Source organism: Ostrea edulis, chromosome 1 (genome assembly GCF_947568905.1).
Source record: "Ostrea edulis chromosome 1, xbOstEdul1.1, whole genome shotgun sequence".
NCBI lineage: Eukaryota > Metazoa > Mollusca > Bivalvia > Ostreida > Ostreidae > Ostrea > Ostrea edulis.
This window is the reverse complement of record NC_079164.1, coordinates 47,679,327-47,703,326: the sequence shown is the minus strand read 5'-3', so window position 1 is coordinate 47,703,326 and position 24,000 is coordinate 47,679,327. Positions and strand designations below refer to the sequence as shown.

General features: G+C 34.5%; 1 protein-coding gene across 7 annotated transcripts in view; it reads right to left on the bottom strand.

Moving 5' to 3' along the window:
* Window positions 1-24,000, bottom strand: part of LOC125652092 (uncharacterized) — a 41,942-nt gene that overhangs the window by 14,285 nt on the left and 3,657 nt on the right. The window contains exons 2-11 of one of the 7 annotated variants that reach the window (XM_056152681.1): window positions 23,583-23,677; window positions 18,784-19,000; window positions 9,319-9,374; window positions 9,030-9,108; window positions 8,586-8,636; window positions 7,100-7,454; window positions 6,459-6,507; window positions 6,169-6,350; window positions 408-524; window positions 160-325 (exon numbers count right to left, since the gene is read on the bottom strand). In XM_056152681.1, the coding sequence (XP_056008656.1) occupies window positions 160-325; window positions 408-524; window positions 6,169-6,350; window positions 6,459-6,507; window positions 7,100-7,454; window positions 8,586-8,636; window positions 9,030-9,108; window positions 9,319-9,374; window positions 18,784-19,000; window positions 23,583-23,627 (1,317 nt within the window). In that variant the 5' untranslated portion in view covers window positions 23,628-23,677. Of the gene's footprint in view, window positions 1-159; window positions 326-407; window positions 525-6,168; window positions 6,351-6,458; window positions 6,508-7,099; window positions 7,455-8,585; window positions 8,637-9,029; window positions 9,109-9,318; window positions 9,375-13,350; window positions 14,249-18,783; window positions 19,001-23,582; window positions 23,924-24,000 lie in introns of those variants that run through there. The other 6 variants (XM_056152669.1, XM_048881067.2, XM_056152693.1 and 3 more) reach the window with 6 other exon arrangements.

Below are 24,000 nucleotides of genomic sequence, written 5' to 3'. Positions count from 1 at the left end.
CAGAAAGTACAAAAACAATATATCTCCCCCTGAAAGAAGGGAAACATAAATATTTTACTTATCATATTAAACAGGTTACCTTCACTCCAAACAAATCTTGTTATCTTTTTAGTTCAACCCTCCCAAATGAACATTTTCACTCAGAGACAATGGTCGTACCTTTAATGCTGTCTTTTCCTGACACTTTTGGACTTCAACTTTGGGAATGTCTTTTAACATTTGTTCAATATCCACATCTTGATCTCTGTAATCCATCAGAAAATTACGAAATTTCTGCCATTTGACCTCGGTAGGAGACTTCCCATTGGAGAAAACTTCATGTGGGCTGTGTTTTTAAATGAATAAGATTATTCCACATACATATCATGTAGGCAGTATAAATACAAATATAAATAAGAATGTCTCACCCTTTGTATTCCATAGGTTTACATGTAACAATTCGTAATACATCACTGGATTTCATAATATCAGCCACACATGATGATTTCGAAGACAAGCAACTGCACCCATTTATTTCCAGTACTCTGAAAATTCACCACTTGTTAGCTTCAAGTTATCAAATCATCATTATTACTCCAATACAAAATCAAAATTTCATCTCATGTGGAGGAAAAAGATATATTGGCCTACCTAAGCTTTGTTGAGAAGATGTTATTGTTAATATTTACATTTCTAATGTTTATGTCTTCTTTATCATTTGAAATGATAGTCATTTCCTCATGAATGTGAATGATGTTCAGATGAATCTTGATCAATATATTATGAATATTTTAATGGCATGGAATTCCAACAGAAATGAAAGTAATATGTAAATGTAAAAAATGAATTAATAAATGTGCTTCCTGCAGTATGTTGGCATAGAGCATCACATTCATGCCCTAATGTATTTTCAAAAATGATATCCATTTCTTAAATAAAGTCTGAAAACATCTTAGTCATAACACTGTCTTAAAGTGATGTATCAAATTGTTATTGTTTATAATTATAAAAATTTATCAAAAGCATAAAAAGTTTTGGTACTGACAATTGTGCAAAATTAATTTGACCTTGAGGTCAAGGTCATACGTAACTTATGGTGGTATGCATACACCCAAATATCATAATCTTCTATTTAAAGATAAAACAAATAATGATATGGCCAAACGGGCACTGGGGTATATGTCTGCCTTAAATGAGGAGATAGAAGAAACTAGACTAATATAATACGTAAATATGCATTACAGTATTTTACACAGAATAGGCACCCTTACAAATGAAGCACTGGATTTTTGTAACAATAGCTTTGTATAGATGTTTATGATACTGAATGACACCTAATGAATTTGCATGAAAATTTTCATGTTTTAGTGACTATTTTGTGTTTTTGCCATATTTTTCACTGACTTGTTTCAGTTCTGAGTTTATTGCTATAAACCAAACTAGATATTATATCATAGCATTTTAGAACTCGGAAAAACAGTTTCATTTGATTAATCATTAAATTGTGATGTCTAGTCTTAATGCAGGTGCTCATCTTTGCACCAATGGTTTGCTGGAAGCTGGGATGGCCCAGAAAAGAGTTACAGAAGAGATTGAGTTCATCAGAACACCATGAGATCTCTCAATAGGTGTTACTGTCAATTTGTAAATGCACAAGACCATCCATGTTCTGGGTGTCCTCATGCAACATTCATCTATGAAATCGGTTTCAGTCTTCAATTTATTCAGCTAGAACAATTCCTGGTCTGGGGATAATAAATGGAAGGTGGGAACATGACATATACCCGTTCTGTTCTGTACTGCTGCAGAGAAATTCAGTGGTCAAACTGGCATGGTGTAAACATTTTCACTTTACAATACAAGATTGGGCACAGTTTTTCTCCCAGATGAATCTCAATTCCATCTATATGGCAGCAATGTCTGATCAAGGTTATACCACAGAGTTGGAGAGTGCTTCACAGACGCCTGCGTTGTACAATGTCCGTCTTTTGGTGGAGATAGTGTAAAGATTCCAGGTCTATGGAGGCATGTGGAGGAATTCAAGATGATCAATGGTGGAAATCTTACAGGAATTCTGTATAGGGATGAAATTATTCATTAACATGCCTTGCCCTTCATCCAAAACTGCAGACAATGAACTACACTGCAACAGGACAATGCAAACCCCCATGTTGTACAAGTTGTTTTCCACTTCCTTAGGTGACACAATGTAAATGTAATGCCTTGGCCTGTTGGATTTTTTTTTCCTTGATCTTTTACCCATTGAACATGTTTGGAATGAAAATGGAACACCACCTACATAACCATTCGAATCCACCTACGACGCTGTTTGCACTGGTTCAGGAACATGATTCAAATTTGGAGCAACATTCCACAAGCCTTTTTGTACAATCTGATTGTATCAATGGAACGTCAGTGCCAATCATGCAACAATGTTAATGCCAGTAACAACCGTTATTGATTAATTATTATCAATTAACTAATTATTAATTTTTGATTCCTCAGAAGACATCTTTGTTCTTTTTGGTGTTTTCACATAAAATTCTTGAAGACATTCAAAGTATGAAACATATGTTTCTAACATAAAAGTGTTATCAAACAATAAAAAGTGTGCCTATTATAAAATCCTTATTTGAAGATTATAATGCACTTACTTTTCTTCATTAGTATATATGGCTGCCTTTGATAAAGTGTTAGAAGATAATAAACTGAAACCAAACATAATATATGCCTACCTTAATGAAGTGATAGAAAAGACTGAAACCAGACTAACATATGTCTACCTTAATGAAGTGATAGAAAAGACTGAAACCAGACAAACATGTGTCTACCTTAATGAAGTGATAGAAAAGACTGAAACCAGACTAACATAATATGTGTCTACCTTAATGAAGTGATAGAAAAGACTGAAACCAGACTAACATGTGTCTATCTTAATGAAGTGATAGAAAAGACTGAAACCAGACTAACATAATATGTGTCTACCTTAATGAAGTGATAGAAAAGACTGAAACCAGTCTAACATGTGTCTACCTTAATGAAGTGATAGAAAAGACTGAAACCAGACTAACATAATATGTGTCTACCTTAATGAAGTGATAGAAAAGACTGAAACCAGACTAACATGTGTCTACCTTAATGAAGTGATAGAAAAGACTGAAACCAGACTAACATGTGTCTACCTTAATGAAGTGATAGAAAAGACTGAAACCAGACTAACATATGTCTACCTTAATGAAGTGATAGAAAAGACTGAAACCAGACTAACATGTATCTACCTTAATGAAGTGATAGAAAAGACTGAAACCAGACTAATATATGTGTCTACCTTAATGAAGTGATAGAAAAGACTGAAACCAGACTAACATAATATATGTCTACCTTAGTGAAGTGATAGAAAAGACTGAAACCAGACTAACATAACATATGTCTACCTTAATGAAGTGATAGAAAAGATTGAAACCAGACTAACATGTGTCTACCTTAATGAAGTGATAGAAAAGACTGAAACCAGACTAACATATGTCTACCTTAATGAAGTGATAGAAAAGACTGAAACCAGACTAACATAATATGTGTCCAGAGTATGTGAAATACGTCGGACCGTCATACATTTCCGGTAAAAATGGATCGGTCCGGTTAAAGTTTGTATAGTTCCTGACCAAATGTCCGGTATTGTGTTTTTGTTTTGTTTATAGTATTTCCGGTATTAAACATGTTAAACTACTTCAGTTTTTCTAAATAAACATGTAAACGCAAAGTAAATCAGGGTAGATATATGAATTTCAGGCGATAAAAATTTAAATCAGTCTTCGAAATTAAGCAAGTAGGCCCGTCGATAACCGTGTTTAGTAAAATCGGGATCGGGCTACCAAGTATTATTGACGCATATGCTCTATTAGCCAGTTATATATTTCCGGCGGGGATTATGATCCACTACTAAAATATAAAGAATGTGCAATTTCTGGTCGGAAATCAGTGAAACAAACCGTTCTTACAGAGAAAGTTGCCGCTAAGAAGAAGTGTGAGGAAACAAAGCGACAAAGAAAATGTTAGCGTGCTTGACAGGAGAACCGACCTTGATTTGAATACAATGATATCTCATACATTGCATCTAGTGCAGAAAGGAAAACACTGCAAATTGTAAGTTCGTGTCTGGCTCTGATAATTATAGAATTGATTCTGTAAAAGGACACGAAAATAATAAATGGTGTGAACACTTTCCGCCAAAGTAACAACTACAAGTGACCGCTTCAGAATATGTGACTGAGCTAGTGATTAACCCTTGTTTTTACCTTTATTAGCAAATTAGGATGAGAGTGATTATGAAGAACTAGAAAAAGCAGAATTGGAGGATTCTGAAGATACTGACTGTGAAATGACAGAATTAGAAGTTGAAAGGGAGCTGAACTTGTTTTGTTATACTCATTAAAAATGTTTAAACTTGAAATTTTGAATCATGTTGAATCATTCCTACACATTTGGGCTAGTAAAATCTTATTTGGGCTACCAAATTTTGTACTCTCATTTGCCCTATAGGCTTGTAGTCAGAATCATTAAGCGCAAAGACTGAATTTTGCACATAAGAAAATTTGGTCTGGTAAAATTAGTTTTGGTCTGGTAAAGCTAGATTGTTTACCAGACCGAATGTCTGGTAAAATTAACAAGAGGCCCATGGGCCACATCGCTCACCTGAGTCACCTTGGTATATATCAGAAGATTTTCCATATCTATTTGCATGTAAAACCGTAGTCCCTATTATGGCCCCAAACCTACCCCTGGAGGCCATGGTTTTTGCAAACTTGAATCTACACTATGTCAGAAAGCTTTCATGTAAATGTGAACTTCTTTGGCCCAATGGTTCTCGAGAAGAAGATTTTTAAAGATTTTCCCTATATATTTGTATGTAAAACTTTGATCCCCTATTGTGGCCCCATCCTACTCCAGGGGGGCATGATTTTAACAAACCTGAATCTGCACTATATCAGAAAGCTTTCATATAAATCTCAGCTTTTCTGGCTCAGTGGTTCTTGGGAAGAAGATTTTTAAAGATTTTCCCTATATATTTGTATGTAAAACTTTGACCCCCTATTGTGGCCCCATCCGATCCCCGGGGGCCATGATTTTAACAATTTAGAATTTGCACTATATCAGCAAGCTTTCATATAAATCTCAGCTTTTCTGGCTCAGTGGTTCTTGAGAAGAAGATTTTTAAAGATTTTTCCTATATATTTGTATGTAAAACTTTGATCCCCTATTGTGGCCCCATCCTACCCCAGGGGGCCATGGTTTTTGCAAACTTGAATCTACACTATGTCAGAAAGCTTTCATGTAAATGTGAACTTCTTTGGCCCAATGGTTCTCGAGAAGAAGATTTTTAAAGATTTTCCCTATATATTTGTATGTAAAACTTTGATCCCCTATTGTGGCCCCATCCTACCCCAGGGGGCCATGGTTTTTGCAAACTTGAATCTACACTATGTCAGAAAGCTTTCATGTAAATGTGAACTTCTTTGGCCCAATGGTTCTCGAGAAGAAGATTTTTAAAGATTTTCCCTATATATTTGTATGTAAAACTTTGATCCCCTATTGTGGCCCCATCCGACCCCCGGGGGACATGATTTTAACAATTTAGAATCTGCATTATATAAGGAAGCTTTCATATAAATTTCATCTTTTCTGGCCCAGTGGTTCTTGAGAAGAAGATTTTTTAATGACCCTACCCTATTTTTACCTTTTCTTGATTATCTCCCCTTGGAAGGTGGTCTGACCCTTTATTTTACCAATTTAGAATTCCCTTTACCTAAGGATGTTTTGTGCCAACTTTGGTTGAAATTGGCCCAGTGGTTGTTGAGAAGAAGTTGAAAATGTGAAAAGTTCACAGACGGACGGACGGACAGACGGACGGACGCCGGAATACGGGTGATCAGAAAAGCTCACTTGAGCTTTCAGCTCAGGTGAGCTAAAAATCATTCGCGTACACTGTGTGTCTACCTTAATGAAGTGATAGAAAAGACCAGAATAACATATGTCTGCCTTCAATGAAGTTGTAAGAGAAACCAGATTAAATTAATATGTCTGCTTTTGGTGAAGTAAGAGATATGATAATTTGTCAAATAGTTTTTAAATTCATGTCAGAATGGCCATAATGTATAACCAAAAAAATAGTATCCCTGGAAAAGTTTATACCTATCATCAGTTCTCACAACTGACTGTAGATCAGGACAGACGTCATTGATTACCAACCAACCATTAGGATTTGTTGCTATAGTAACACCAAAATGGCCTCCTCTCTTTTGTAATGTGTAGCATGACACACAAGGATTTGAACTTCCCTCTAATGCCTCAAACCAAGAACTGGGTGTCAGTTTCTGAAACACAAAAAAGTTATTTTTCATTAAAAAGAAATAACTTAGTTGACACATTTATATATTTCAATACAGGTGCTGGGTATTCAAATTTTACAAAAGAATTCGAACCTGGGCCTTTTTCTTGTCAAGGGATCCTTTTCGTATATCTGTATTCTGTCTGAAGCAAAAAAAAAAACCTACCATATTACAGTCTTCAGTCAAGTGTGTAACACTGATACCAAGTATCTAACACCAATACCAAGTGTATAACACCAATAACAAGTGTATAATACTGATACCAAGTGTATAATACTAATACCAAGTGTATATCACTAATACCAAGTATTAACACCAATACCAAGTGTATAACACCAATAACAAGTGTATAATACTGATACCAAGTGTATAATACTGATACCAAGTGTATAACACCATTACACCATTTCAATATATCCTACTTGCATACATGAAATCGCCAAGGCTCGGGGATAGAAAACATACAACTTGTTGAATATAAGTCATATCAAACCACAAACCAAGGGAGATCCTATATCTTTATATACCATACTCTTTGTGTCAAATCCTATGAAATTGCTTTAGTGACCCATTAGTGATGTAACAAATATTAAACAAAGGTAACAATACCAATAGCTAATATTGATGAATTTGTCATAGATGCATCTCTAGAAGAATAGCTTGACTTTGAATTTATTGTTCACTCAAAATATTATCAATTTTAAATGATGATCAAATGAGTTAAAATGAATCACCTGACTTCTTGACCTTTAGTAGAGAGTGCTACTTTCGGTTTCAAGTGACTGAGAAGACTGATTGTTTCTGAAGATTTCCTCCTCTGTTTGGGTGTGGGTGAGGAAGCAGTTGAAGACACAGAGGAAGAGGAAGAGGAGGAGGAGCTCTGGGAAGGTATAAAGGCAACTGGGACACTCTGCGACCTCTGGAATGTGTAGTCATCAGCTATCTGTTTTGCCACTCTGTACTTTTCTTTGTCAAAAGGTGTGAAAGTTCGGGTTGAATCACTGTCGTCTGACTGCTCTAAGCGTAAGAGTTCATAGACTTGTGACAGAAGTTCCTCCCGGTCTGACACGCTGATGTGCTCGTACTTCTCTGTAATAGCAAATACTGATGTGTATCGCATCAACTTTTTCCCTTATAAATTGCTAAGCATTGAATTGCATTGCTACAACTTTGTCATACATCAACTGCAAAGTATTGATGTTATTTGAACTGCAAGATTAAGACGCACTTCAGAATATGACATATGTGAACAGCAGAGGCACTAATAGCAATATCTGAAATACATAGCATCAAGTTTAATATAACAACATGATTAAACAGCCATAAATTTTTTACTCACATTACTGTACAAGTTTTAAAAAATTCCAAACTGTATTTAAAGGTATGATAAAAATTATGAATATGTCACAAACACTTCAGCTACATTCTATAAACAAGAAATCACGAACACTTTAACATTTCAAAAGATTGATTGATTGATTTTTTCCGCCACACTCAACAATTTTTCTGTTATCTGGTGGCGCCCAGTTTTTATTGGTGGAAGAGAGAACCCAGATACAATGTACCTGGGAAGAGACCACCGACCTTCCGAAAGAAAACTGGGAAACTTTCTCACTTACTGGCGCGAGCGGGATTCAAACCCGCACCAACAGAGGTGAGAGATGTGTGATTTTGAGCACGATGCTCTAACCACTCGGCCACAGAGGCCCCCCATTTTAAAAGACCATGGAAACTTGGGGGTAATTCCATTTTAAAAGAAGAATTACCCCTAAGTTTTCATGGTTTTTACATCCCCTATTATCTTCACAAGCCAAGTGTCTGATCTGCGTATTCTGGGAGATGAAAATAAGAAAATCAGACACCTGGCTTGTGAAGATGATCCTCTTAATACATGTACAACAAATTAAAACACTTGCTCTTTAAATATATATTTTGTAATTCAACACATCCCTTTTTTAAATATAGGTTTATATGACAAATTAAAAGGTTACTTGCTTGTCACGATAGAAATCAAGAATTACAAACATCGAAATATCAAGCGTTTTAAATTACTGACAAAACATTATTAAATGTCAATAAAATCTAATATCATAGGTAATACATGTAATGTAGATCTTATTCAGACTGCTCAAGTTTCATTTTTTAAAGGAACAAAGGAATTTTATTTTATTTTCATAGCATTCCTCACTGATAAGATTATACGATAATGATGATACAAACCTAGAAATGCAAGCTTTAGGTCAGCTAAGTCAGCTCCAGTTACATGGTGCTCTGAAAAATCAAATACTCTCTCAGTAACAGCCATGTTCTTAATTTTCAGATTCATGCAAAAGTTCAAAATTTGATTTATTACTTGCATAATCTGCTACACATATGAAAATAGATTACAAATATTTATGCACAAAGAAATTTATATATCAAAGAAATAACTAGAATACAATATTCAGATATCTGTCTTAAACAATATAAAACAACTGACAAACAGTATTCGGAGCCATAAAACTGTAAATTATACCTCTTTTTTTTTTTTTATCTTTATCTAAGTCTCACTTTCTTGCTATATGCATCTTCTATAAAAGTATGACTGAGATCTAAATTGAGCTCATTAAAGGTTATGGCTCCAAGGGCAGATTATTACCTGTTTTACACAATAATGACTCTTACTTTGAAACAAGAATATGAACTTGTTCAGTCGTTTCTGTTCTAACCACTGGATGAGGTCTGATGTACTCCATGTTTTCAGCTATAATGTTAGTATATTTACATGAATACTGCAAAAATTAACTTTAAAACAACTGAAACATTAAGTATAGACATGCATTCCTTTTAACAATCATGTACTTTGTTTGTGAAAGACTAATATTCAAACTTGACATTGCCATATAAACTAAGATTTTGTACACCATCTTACAAAACTCTACAGCTATTAACAATAAAATAGATATATGTCAACCTGTCGTAGAATGGAGGGCTCTCTCTGAAGTGGTCGTGATGACATGTCACCTCTTCCTTCAAATAAACAAACACTTGAAATTTATCTGATTATATTTTTTTTTAAAAGTATTCCATAAGCGTTGGTATATTTATTTCCAGTCCAGAATTTAAAAAAATGAAAATGTGTTCAAAAAGGAAGGAATGTTATAATGATGCAACAATTAATATCACAACAGATAACGGGAAGGTTGATAAACTCAGGAATAGCACGATCAAAATATACCTAGCTAAATAAACATGTATGCACTGAACATTATTTCATGTCTTATAGATTATGAATATGTATACATGTACTAGTTCTACATAAAGTGGAATAGTATATTCAGTTTTAGGGATACATACATATACAGAACTACATAAAGTGGATATATTTTAGGGATACATATAAAACTACATAAAGTGGAATAGTATATTCTGTTTTAGGGATACATACAAATTTACATAAAGTGGAAAGTATAGTCTGTTTTAGGGATACATACAAATTTACATAAAGTGGATAGTATCGTCTGTTTTAGGGATACATACAAATTTACATAAAGTGGAAAGTATCGTCTGTTTTAGGGATACATACAAATTTACATAAAGTGGAAAGTATCGTCTGTTTTAGGGATACATACAAATTTACATAAAGTGGAAAGTATCGTCTGTTTTAGGGATACATACAAATTTACATAAAGTGGAAAGTATCGTCTGTTTTAGGGATACATACAAATTTACATAAAGTGGAAAGTATCGTCTGTTTTAGGGATACATACAAATTTACATAAAGTGGAAAGTATCGTCTGTTTAGGGATACATACAAATTTACATAAAGAGGAATAGTATATTCTGTTTTAGGGAATACAAACAGACTGAGTTACTTCATGTTGCATTATATTCAGTTTTAAGGATACATATAGATAGACATCATGGAGAATCTGTTGAAGAACGAATTTGTACCCTTTGTTCCGAAAATAGTGTAGAAGACGAAATTCTTTTTCTATTGCACTGTCCTCGGTACTACGATTATTGATCAAAACTTTTTGAAAACACTGGATTTAACCAAATGTTATTAAGGTCAGATATGGATGTATTATGCATGCTAATTTCAAATTATCCTCACCAGGTTGCAAAGTATTTGTATTCTTCATTAATGCGTAGACAGTCAGTTATTTTAAAAAATTAAGAATGTAAATTATGTGTATATGTATCAATGTTTACATACATATGGTTTTATACTTTTCCCATTATCTCATAAAACACATTGATGTACTGCAGGTATTTACTTACAGCATGTATGTATGTTTTCATGTTTGTTTTTCCTTTATTTCTTAACACTGTGCTTCTTCTTTTCTTCTTTATATGTACTGCATTTAAGTTTTGTGTTTAAAGTGGCATATAGGCCCGATGGGCTGGGTGTTTGATTTATTTTTACACTGTCTGTTAACATACTGTTTGTGAATATACACATGTCACTATAGATAAATAAACTACTACTACTACTACTAGATACAATGTAGATTAATATAATATGCAGAAGTATCATATTCAGTTTCAGGATATCAGGTATGATCTCTCTCATTCTGACTTATTTATTTCTCCATTTAATGACAGATAAGGTTCAATCTGATTAAAACCAGATCCTGAGATCTGCTCACAATCGCTACACTAGGATCTGACGTAACCCCATAGGGGGTCATGTCTGCATGACCTTTCGCTTGGAATATTCATGAGAACTATCAGCCAGTCAGATTGCGCCATACAGACAATGATGGCTATTTAGGCGGTTCCTGGCAATTCGTAAACAAATTGCTGTAATCTCTCTTCCACGAAGTTTATTCCACACTGTAAATTTGTATATTCTTGCTTAACGAATTTTAAACTTTTGCAATAATGCCTAATCTATTCCGTTCATTCAAACAACAAAACGTACGATATGAAATATACCCAAGTTAAATTAATTGTGAATTCAGATTTATGTATGAATAGGGACGGGTACGAATTGAATAGTTTTCAAGATGGTTTACTTAAATAACGCGAGGAATATAACGCCAGTCGACGTAAACGGTGCATTGTGACGTCGCATCTAGCTGCGATATGTTTTCTTTCAAACCAAACAATCGCAGCCATTTTCCTTGAATTGTGAACTCCATCGGGATTTTTTAGCGTTAAATGAAAGAAAACCCGCAGAGAATACAGAAGTTGTTTAAATCGCATGTTTTGACAGGTGTGCAGTCGTCTGTCAAACACGAAGCCATTTTTTTTTTTTTTTTTACATCTCTAACGTAAATAATCACGCAAAGGTTCATGGGAGAAAAATTATCGTTGGTATAAATCGACAGGGTCAATTTGATTGGCTTAACGAAAGGTCATGCGGACGTGACCCTATATGGGGTTACGTCAGATCCTAGTGTAGCGATCTAAGTGAGCGGATCTCAGGATCTTGTTTTAATCAGATTGGATAAGGTTTGATTTGTTCTAATTCACTTAACATTTTTGAAATTAATCTATATATTTCACGAGTAATGGGCAACAAGAAAATCCATCAAGAGCTGATCTATGTGAAATAAAGAAAATCTTACACTCAGGGTTGCATATCAGGGTTAAGACATTCTTGACAGAAAGATTAAAGTGCTGGGGTTAAGATTTTGCTAATCCCACACGGATACTTATAATGAATTCTGTAATATTTGTTACAAAGATCCAGTCAGAGAACCAATTCTAAAAAAATTCTCCCACTAACCTTATTTACTGTAAATGGCCTTGACACATGCTCAGGTCATAAGCTAGCTGTATGTCAAATAAGCATTTGATACTTGTGTTGCTTAATTACACAGACAATTATGGATCAGACATGAATTCAAAACTTTCTCCTGGTGACTTTGACATTTTCCAATGACCTTGAACAAGGATCATGACATACCTTCAGATAATAAGCAATGTTTATGTAAGTAAGCTGCAGAACTGTAGCTCTCTGGGGAAAAATGAAGACTGACCATGGCCTGTCCCAGTTTTTTCTCCATATAACTATAGTTTTGCAGCTAGTGTAAAGTAAGTTGTTACATGTAGAAAGACAGATAGACGGACAGACAAGTTGATTCCAATTCCTATACTGTGAAATCATTAGATTCTGGGAGGGGGGGGGGGGCTCAATTTTTGTGGATTTTGTGAATACCTGTATCTCGTGAATTTCAAACCACAACGAAATACACAAAATATTCAATGTTTCGATGTACAGAAATACACAAAATATTCAATGTTTCGATGTACAGAAATACACAAAATATTCAATGTTTCGATGTACAGAAACTATATCCACAAAATTACACCTAAACAAAACTTTAAAATCTCAATAATCCACAAAAAATTGAGTTCCATGAATTTAAATAATTCCACAGTATATCCCAAAAACCTTCCTTTACAGGAACTCTAAATAGCAATGATAAAGACAGACTGAAAAACTGAATAGATGAACACCATGCACTTTGAAACTTGTATAAATCTTTGAAAGATCCTGGAATCAATTTACTGTTCAAAATACAAGGTAGGAAAATAGACAAGCAAAATAGCAAGAAAGAAATCAACATCTCTGATCAAATACCAGTGTATCAAAATTTTATACCCAGCACATGTAATGCTCCAAACAACATGTTTTATGATAAAAGGTGAAACACAGGCATTGTTAAATCAAAGCTGCAGTGACATGACAGGTGCCCTTTGAACAAGTTATTAACACCTACAACAAAGTGCATTGATCCCTTAATTATCATCTATAAACACATATACTATATACAAGTAGAAACATGTAGTTCAGACCTTATACTTCTGAATCATAACATACATACACAACAACAACTAGGACTAAGGGATATTTAATGATGATATTCATAACAATGTTAGTGAAATCAAAAACCAAAATGCATAAAGCAAAGAAAGATGTTAAGCAGTGTAATTGTCATAAAAGTGAAAAAGAAGAAAAATGCAAATAAACAAACAAGTGTCAAAATCTTACCCTGGAGTAATAATTATTATCTATTTAAAATCCACCTAAAACAAGAAAAATAATTGTGAAAAGGACACATCTGTTTGAGCACTACACTCTGGGAATGACGATGCTATCATAACACTAGTCTGTCTTATTTAATGTTATGCCTGAGGGTCAAGTGTACAGCTCTCTCCGTCTGTCGCTTTCAGTAAAACACTGATTGTAACATTTAAACAGACCAACATTTCCCATTTCTGTCATCAGCTACAGGTCGAGGGTCAACTGATATATGAATTATCCAACACAGTATTCAGCAAGCCAGTTTTTGAACAAATAAACCTCTTGAACAATATATACCACATATTAATAACAGCTACAAACAAAATTTACACTGCATGAATCTGTGTGTATATATATATATATCTTCTAGGATAACAAGCTCTTTAAATCTGTGCATGGATACTCACGTGGCTGTAATGAGTGTGGCAATTAATTGACATACAGTATTTAATTAAATTTAGCTCTTCAGCACTTATGAATTCCTGATAGCATCACATGAAAATATCTAAGTATATTTCACATGAATGTTGTGTAATATTACATGTAGTACAAACTCCCAGGACATGCTGCTGATTTCACAGGATTCTTCAATAATTCACAACTTAATTTGCAACATTTAAAAGTACAATGTACTGCAAAATTGGTTAACCTTGCTGAAACATGTTTAATTTGTTTGTACTTTCAATAATCATTTGTGCAATACTGAAGCAGGACTGAAATCACACCTCTGTAATAAGAATCTCTAAAAGATCTCAAGTCAAAATGTCCTACAGGGCTATCTTCTGTTACACTCTATAAATGTTCGACATGCTTCCTATCTATTTTTAATTTAATTAACTCACGAAAGGTTGCTAGATCATATATCAAAGTAGAAGTGACATTTCTGTTGAAGAAAGGAATAATCATCACCTACCCTTTGAAAGGGGAAGACCCTAAAGTGATCGAAATAAAAAAAACCAGTGAATCCTCTTTTAAACACATTGATGAAATGTGTAAAATTTAGTTGAAAATTGACTGCCTGTATTTCCAGAAAAATGATCAAAATTTTGAAAAGTATATTTAATGCATATACCATAGACATACTGAAACCTGGCAAATGTAAGAATCTGAAAAAAATCATGTGTGCCATCCAGTAACCCCCACCCCACTCCACTCCCCTCCGGAATTAATAGTTTCTAATACCTATAAAATGGTAACAGTGACTCTCGATAACTAGAAGTTCAAGGGACCTTGATAAAAGAACTAAGTTCGTTTGGTATCATATTTGGCCCCCTGAATTATTCAAAAATGAAATACATGTTGAATCAAACTTCTACATTGCAAAATACTGACGGAGATACACTTGTCTCAAAAATAAAACGAAACTTTGAAAATGTGTCACATTTCTACTACATTGACGTAGCCAAAATACGTACGGAACACAAATTTCCGGAAAATTTCATAAAATTTAACCACTTTTAAAGATATTTGAATAGGTCCGCATAATATCACCACTTTAAAATTTTCACACATGAAACATTTATGGTTAAGCATTTCACATACAAAAAATTACGATGGTGATATTGTGCGGACCATACTTATTTCTTATTTTAACGTTCATATTTTTAACGTTTTTACAGCATGGAAATACATGTCATATTTATGGATGTTGTTATATATGTGTTGTTACATAAGTTTACCTATATTTTGTTTACAAAAGAAAATACTCGCCTAACACCGCATCAAATGATAAAATTCCTAACACCAATTTAACGGGGCAATGTCACGATACGATATTTACATGTCTTCCTTTGTCAAGCTTGTGTTGTGTATTATATATTAATCATGCCATCTTACTTCCGTGTCCTGTAACTAAGCGAAATGTACACTAGTTAGGAATACTTTGATATCAATTACTTTTAATAATCAATGGAAAATGCATTATATGAAACATTTTGCTAAACACAAAATGCTACTATTTCTTATTAATCTATATGGCTAAATGCGTGGCAGAGCACGAGGCCGATTTATACATGTACAATGCATTTCGGTATATAGACGTCTCTTTTCAAAAGTGATGTCATAATGGGTTGATAGATCATTTTGTCAACTTACATATTACGTTACCTCAGCCGGTAGAGTGTAGTGGAAACGACCAATATGAAGATATTTTTTTTTCATTTAAAGTAGAGCTATTTCAATGTAATTCTTATCTACTTTTTATTTAACTTTACAGTGCATATACTGTCATGCTATATGACTATATTTAGCCCTAGGCCTATATCTGCAGGATTTGAATTGTTATAATTTTTTATTTACCCCAGGATTCGTAACGTGTTACCCTTTCGTGAATATTAGTATATTACCTATTTTATTACAGACATGTAGGATCGTTTTTTCAAGGGGGAGCGGGAAGCCGGAGAAATTGACTTCACTATGTCTAAAAATAATACTTGTAAAATTCAGTGAAACAAAAAGCCAACATGTTCTTCAAAATCCTAATTTGTGGGGTGGGGGAGGGTTAGGGTTGACATACATCAAATATATTTTCATTAAATACAATATTGATTAAAGTTTACGTTTTCCCTAACTTCTAGTTCTTCATTCCGGGGGTTTGGGGGGGGGGGGGGGGGGGGGGGTGTGCTCCCTTCTATATATGAATTCATTTCATAGCTCCTATTAGTACTACTTCGAAACTGCATTCTTACCATTCACTATTATTTTTTAAAAAGTGGCCTAGGGAAGTCACCAAATATATCTTTACTACAAAAATATACGTTGTTAAGACCCACCCCCTTCCCGATTCTATGTGTCTGTATCATACATCGATTTGTGTTATACACGGATAAATATTATAAATTAATAGATTTTGTTATTTCGGATTTCAAACATTTCGGTTGAGCATCACTGAAAAGACATAATTTGTCGAAATGCGCATATGGTGCATCAAAATTGGTACCGTATAAGTTTTACATTAAAAAGTTATTTTCTGTCATATATGTACATTCGTGACAAATTATCGTTATGCTGTGCATACCTTCGTCATTTCTGCCACTGTATGTAACATACCCTCTCGTTATTATATACCGTGCCGTATCAGTGCACTTTTATTTTTGCCAAAAAAATCATAATAATAAGACACAACCTTCTTGTTCATGACGTCGCATAAAGTAACGTCAAAATGGCACAAAGTTATCGTAAACTATACTGTATTTATGTATGTATTATATGAAAAAAAAAGCTTCTTACGGACATATGATAATCATTTTATAATATCATATACCTTATTAAAGAACTTTGGGGGATATCTTTTAATTTGAACAAGGGGCCAAATTTGGCCCCAAACGCACTAAGTCCTTTCGAGTAATCGAGAGTTCAAGAGACCGAAGGTTGAGTCAAATCCGGAAATTAAAAGGTCTGACCATCATGGTTCAGATTTTATAGCAACCATTAGAATGCATATCTTACATCCTGGCATTGTTTTGACCCGTTATCCTTCATATTTTTAGGTAATTGACTTGATTTCAACAATATGGAACTTTATCTTGCATAGATGAAAGATTTTTTAAAGTTTCTGCATTTATTTCTTTTCTGATTTTAAGATAGACGTACAAGACAAATTTCTTGTAGACATAAACGAAGTCTCATAGTTACTACATAGAACACAATTTTCTGTCACTTTACGAATAGTACACATTTCTAATAAATCACAATGTTCAGTGCTCGAGCTGGGCTTAGCCATTTTCGCCAATGGCGAATTGTTTTCAAAAATGGCGAAAAAGAAATTAAAGTAGCGAAAATCCCATTTTGTTAAAATCTGTCAGTGACACATTATCACCTGTTTGTTTATGCAGTCAAAATTTGTTTATTCAGTCAACGCGTGCGACCGGAAATCTCGCGTCGCTCCAGTGCACACAGAGCTGGTCAAGATGGCCAGATAATAATCTCAAGTAATGTATGGCTGCAAAAAAGTCGGTGATTATGTAATAAAGTATATTGGACAGCTGTGTACCCTGCTGTGGTCAATTGTTTAACATTTGAAGTCTTATTCATTATCGTGTTATCATCTTCACATTAATGTCAATCCTTAACCACAGAACCGACCGGTAATTAAATTGGCCGTATTATTGTGTATAATGTATATACATCAATTGTTTGTTTTTGCGGCCAAGCTCGTTGATTACAAGATTTTAATTTTGATGGGTTTGATTTTAGTTATTTCATAAACAATGCGGTCGGTCACCATTGATATGGACATAGCAATTTTAATAAAAAAATTCTTTGAAGTTCGGTGCACAACAGTATAAAAATGTTAATCTCATAAGACTATGCACCCCATTCTATTTTGACACTAAACTCGTAGCTTCTGACCCAAGTCAGTCTAGAATTAAAAAAAAAATATTGTTTGGCTTTACAGTCAACCCCACCTGCTCAACCATCTTATTCTGTCCAAATTGCAAAATCTTCCATACCAAAACGGAAATTTAATAGGGAATGGTTGAGATACGACTCTAAATTGGGCTTGATGTTTTGTGACATCTGTATTTCGGGCAAAGTACACAATGTTTTCACTGAAGGGTGTAGCATCATGAAGTTTATATTTATATGATTTATTATCTGATTTTTGATTTCCATAATAGAATTTATCAAAAAAAAATCAACTTCTTAATAATTCAGAAAGAAGTGTTTAGGTATGGTAGGTGGATAACTGATTCAAAATGCTAAAATCAGTGTAATGAATAAAATAATATGATGGAAATAATTGTAAAGCATGAGATTATTTGCGCTGTGCCGCACCCCGAAAAAGTGGCGAAAGGGAATTTTGGTCCAGTGGGAGCACTGACAATGTTGTCTCTAAATTATATTCTCAGATTTCCGTCTCACTGTCAAGTCCTTACAATCGTAAATTTGACTATAATATAGTCAAATTATATAACGAAAACAAAGCACAGGGTGGGAGGGTTAAATTAACCAATTAAACAATTATCCATCCCAGGAGATGCATCACCTAAATAAACATCTAATTAACACAGTTGAGCTAACCCCATACAGTCATTGTTATCCAGGTATGTCCAAGCAGAAATAATTGTATGTACATATATGCTATTGCTACTTCACGAGATCGAGAGTGAAAAACAATAAAATAAGTTTTACAGGACCCAAATTTCACTTCAAAGAGATTTGAGAACTTTGAGAGAACAAATGTTTGAGATATTAAGAATAAATTTGCTAATTGATGTAAAGAAAAAAATCAGGACAGCAATTTCACTTCAAGAGATCGAAGTTTGAGCCATCAAGAGTCGCCTGTAATTGAGTATTATATTAAAATACACACTAAACATACATAATAATACACCATCTACCACACTACAGATATATTTATACCAGCCTTCACCCACTGATCGTACCTCATCCCCTTACCTCTATCATGTCTATTGGGTGTGTGAATTTCCTCTCTTCTTACTCTCCATTTTTCTGAATTCAACAATTCATCTGTCCTTTCTTGCTGCTGCCTCAGGGCCTCTAGAGAACTTGAGATCCGCTCCCCGTGTTCATCGTTGATCTGTTGCAGGTGTTCCAGATGCGAACGAAGCTTGTCTGATGATTTTTCAAGGTCATGTCGTCTGATGGACATTTGCTAAACATTCATAATACTTTAAAATGCCATCATTTTACATAGATTTGAACAGAGCAAGTCATCGTTTTATTGATTATTACATTTTTTTAATTAACATTGTGCAACTTATCTACATGAGTAGTAGCTGCCTTTCCCATTTCTACAAAGTCTATAGCTTCATTAGTCGTAAACCAAATAAGTCAAACTTTCAGGCTTAATGTTACAGGGCAGTATAGCAAAAGCATGCACTACAAATACTAATCCAGGGTATAGTTAGGGGGTTTTGATGTGGAATTCCTCAAGTGGCAGGGGCTTTTTGTCTGCCCCAGATGGGTTCACCTTGAAGCTCTTATTGTAGGGAGTCTGGCTGTGAAGCCCCTCAAAGCTGGTGGCATCTTGACATATATAGTTAAGCACCTTCCGGAGGAAATGAAATTCATATTTTCTTCAAATAATTTACATGCACTCTTATGCTATAAAACAAATGTCATATAAATTAACAAGAGTGCCGCAAACGGTACAATATACGCCCGTCGGACAGTGAAATTCAACCTGGAAGCATAATGTGCACTCTGAATTGATACAACATACATTCTGAATAGAAAAGCCTTAAAGTGGGTCATGGTGCACCAATCCATCTGACATGTGAGCTGATTATTAGGTTTGAAATGTATTTCTCTGAGAGTGAGGTTGAAACAAAATGTTGGTGCAATATCTATCTATGATGATAAAAAGTCCAGAAAACCATTTGATCTACTTTTAGCCCTAAAGTAGGTCATGGTGTACCAATTAAGTTGAAATGTTTGAAATGTGAACTGATTATGTATTTCTCTGAAAGGGGGAGTTGTGACTAAATTTCAGAGCAATACCTGTCACCATACCAAAAACAATCTGGAAAACTGTTTGACCTACTTCTACCTCTAAAGTACTGTAGGTCATTGTGCGCCAATCCAGCTGAAATGTTAACTGCACTTGTCTTCCTTCAAGAGGAAGTCTTTGACTAAATATAAGGGTATTATCTGTATCCATAAAGAAAAAAAGGCCGGAAAACTGTCTAACATATTTTTAGTCGAAATGTTAACTGAATTTGTATTCCTCTGAGAGGAAGCCTTTGACTAAATATCAGGGCAATATCTGTATCCGTAATGAAAAAAAAGCCCGGAAAACTGTCTAACCTATTTTCAGTCCAAAAGTAGGTCAAGGTCCAATCCAGCTGAAATGCAAACTGAACTTGTATTCCTCTGAGATGAAGCCTTTGACAAAATACCAGGGCAATATCTGTATCCATAATGAAAAAAGCCCGGAAAACTGTTCCAGGGTTTGACACTAAGGCATGTCCAACCGACCGAGTCTACTAAATGATAGGTCAGGTCGGGTAAAATATCGATTTACTAGTCCGACTGGTCGTGTTGAAAAAATAAGCAAGAAACTTTAGTTTAAACCATAGATATCTTATTTTTAACTAACAAAAATAACTGTAAAGAGTTTGCGAGCAATTTTGAACCGCGTGATGACAAAATCTCTATTTTTAGTTCTAATATATAAGTCGCTGTCGGAAGTGATGTTTTACGACATTTACTCTTTGTTAATGTGTGTAAAGTTATGTTTCGGATAAATAGATATAAACTTATTTATTTTCGATTAAAAAACCCAAAACAGCTTATTTTAATTGAATATCAAATTAATAAATTACATCGTAAATAGCCATTTTTCGGTGTTGACACATGTGCGGGAATGTCTCGACTTCTCGTCCTCAAGGAAGGATGTTCCGAGAGAAAAAAAGGAATAGGTTGGGAAGAAACAAAACAGGGCTTGTGAAATAGAAATTTTGAGGCCATTTTATTCTAACAAATGGACTAAAGAATTTCTGTGCCGAGTAGAATTTAAAGAAACAGAAAATGCGTTTGAAAATAAAAGCATTAAATTGAATGACGAGACTAAAAGATGTTTTTGAGACAATTAAGTACGTTTTAGTTTAAACTTAACGTTTGTCATTTGAATTATGTACTTAAATATGGAGAAACCACCAGGGTTTTTTTCTCTGGTAAGTTGGTCAGGGCTAGTTGATGTAAGGTCAGGTCTAGTAAAAATCATTTGAAGTAGCCCGACTGGTCTAGTGCTCAAAAAAGTAAATGTCAAACCCTGTTGACCTATTTTTTCTAAAAAGTAGGTCAAGGATGAACCAATCCAGCTGAAATGAAAACTGAACTTGTATTCCTCTGAGAGGAAGCCTATGACTAAGTATCAGGGCAATATTTGTATCCATAATGCAAAAAAACCTGGAAAACTGACCTATTTTTATCTTAAAAGTAAATCATGGATGGACCAATCCAGCTGAAATGCAAACTGAACTTGTATTTCTCCAAGAGGAAGCCTTTGACTAAATTTCAGGGCAATATCTGCATCCATAATGAAAAAAAAAAGCCCAGAAAACTGTGATCTACTTTTAGTCCTAATGTAGGTCACGGATGGACAGACCAATCCAGCTGAAATGCAAACTGAACTTGTATTCCTCTGAAAGGAAGCTTCTGTGTAAATTTCAAGGCAATATCTGTATCTGTAACGAAAAAAAGTCCGGAAAACTGTTTGACCTACTTATAGCCCTAAAGTATATCAAGGATGGACCAATCAAGCTGAAATGCAAACTCGCTCTTATAATTCTTATATTCTGATATTAATTGTGACCAAATTTCAAAGTTGTACATGCATCCATTACAGGAAAAAGTCCTGAAAACATGACCCAGGACGGATGGACAGCCAGCAAGCCGGACAGATGCACGGACAGCGCCATAATATAATACGTCCCATCTAATGACGGGCGTATAAAAACAGAAAGAAAATGTGTGCATTGTTTTAATTTTCTTGTTATTTCTTAAATACTGACAATCTGAGGAAAAAGGACAGAGAAGCTGGTTTTTCCTTGAAAAAAAATTTGTATTGACTTTATTCAAGTCAATGAAAAATTCCCTCATACTCTCCTATTATGATTTTTTATTTCATCTTTTTTGCAAATGGATGTGGATGCTTGGGATTTCAAGTGTACATCTAAATATGCCCCTGCTAGTGAATTGAAGAGCTATAATATTTGGAATACATTATATGATGTCATGATGTTCAATCAATGAGAATAACAGCAAAAACAAGATGTGTTTGTGAAACACAAATGCCCCCGATAATAGCCAATTCCGAAGATGGCCAAGGTCACAAGGGCAAATATCTTGGTACCAGTAGAAAGATCTTGTCAAAAGAAATGCTCATGCACAATATGAAAGCTCTAATATTTACCATTTAGAAGTTATGACCAATGTAAAAAAAAAAAATTAAAGTAGGTCAAATGTCAAGGTCAAAAGGTTCAATACCAACGGAAAGATCTTGTAACAAGGAATACTCATGTGAAATATCAAAGCTCTATCTGTTACTGTTCAAAAGTTATTAGCAAGGTTAAAGTTTTCAAAAAGTAGGTCAAACTCCAAGGTCAAGGTCACAGGGTAAAAAATGTTGGTACCCACGTAAAGGTCTTATCACAAGGAATACTCATGTGAAATATCAAAGCTCTATCACTTACTGTTCAAAAGGTATTTGCAAGGTTAAAGTTTTCAAAAAGTAGGTCAAACGTCAAGGTCACGGGGTCAAAAATGTTGGTACCCACGGAAAGGTCTTGTCACAAGGAATACTCAAGTGAAATATCAAAGCTCTATCACTTACTGTTCAAAAGTTATTAGCCAGGTTAAAGTTTTCAAAAAGTAGGTCAAACTCCAATGTCAAGGGGTCAAAAATGTTGGTACCCACGGAAAGGTCTTGTCACAAGGAATACTCATGTGAAATATCAAAGCTCTATCACTTACTGTTCAAAAGTTATTAGCAAGATTAAAGTTTCAGACAGAATGACAGAATGTCAGACAGGACAAAAACAATATGGCACACCCCCCCCCCCCCCCCCCCCACCCCCCACCCCCCCGATCTTCGATCTCAGGGGCATAAAAATTGTCCACATACTCATCATTCATGTGCACTGATAGATATAACATAAGCCACAGACCACAACAGCTGCGTCATCCTCACAAGCCAAGGTTTTGTGATTACATAGAGTGGAGGGTACACAATCACAAAACCTTGACTTGTGAGGATGCACAGCAACTTACTACAGCCACTCAGGAGAAGATGAGGATTTTGTCTCAGCCAATCTGAAGCCTACAGTTAACCTATTACCAGATCACTAAAACATCACTAACACCATTACCATATATTTGTGCTGGTGGGTTGACATGCAGCCCTTCGTATGCCAGTTATGGTGGTTGTGTTGAAAATTTTATTACTAAATTACATGTATGTGTATATGAAATCTCCACAGTTACATGTCAAGAGACTGATAGTGTGATAAATATGCTTACAAACATTCTTACACCTCTGAAAGTGACAGGATTCTTACCATGAGCTAAGAACAAAGGCTAATTATAACATTGTCACAGTTGTATCACATCCTAACATTATTCACTATTGGCAATATACCATGTACTTTTTATCAAACTTGCAAAATATTAACTATAACTACAAATCAATTAGTGATGACACATCCCATAATAATACAATAGTATAGATTTACCTTCAGTACCCTGAATGTCTCAGTTTTGTGGGAAGTTTGGTCCATTTGGGTTGTCTTTCCTTTATTATTTTCCACAGGATGACCTCTCCACACATCTATCATTCACAAATATGGTGATAAGTTTCAGGATGTTTGATAAAAACATGGTATAAAACTAATGAAAGTTTGACTGAAGCATCTTTATCTAGTCCCTTTAAGTTACTGATAAGCTTGAAAGTGTCCACTTAGTAGTGTCAACAAAGTCTTCATATCTCTGTGTTTTTTTTATCAGGCTGTCTGTCACCAGCCACTTATTATGAACATATAGCTGTCTTACTACAAGATAATTTCACTTAAATACATTTGTGCACTCATGATTTAGTGAGAAAGTGGTGACATTGCATTTCACAATGCCATCTTCCTCTTTTATGTAGATGAT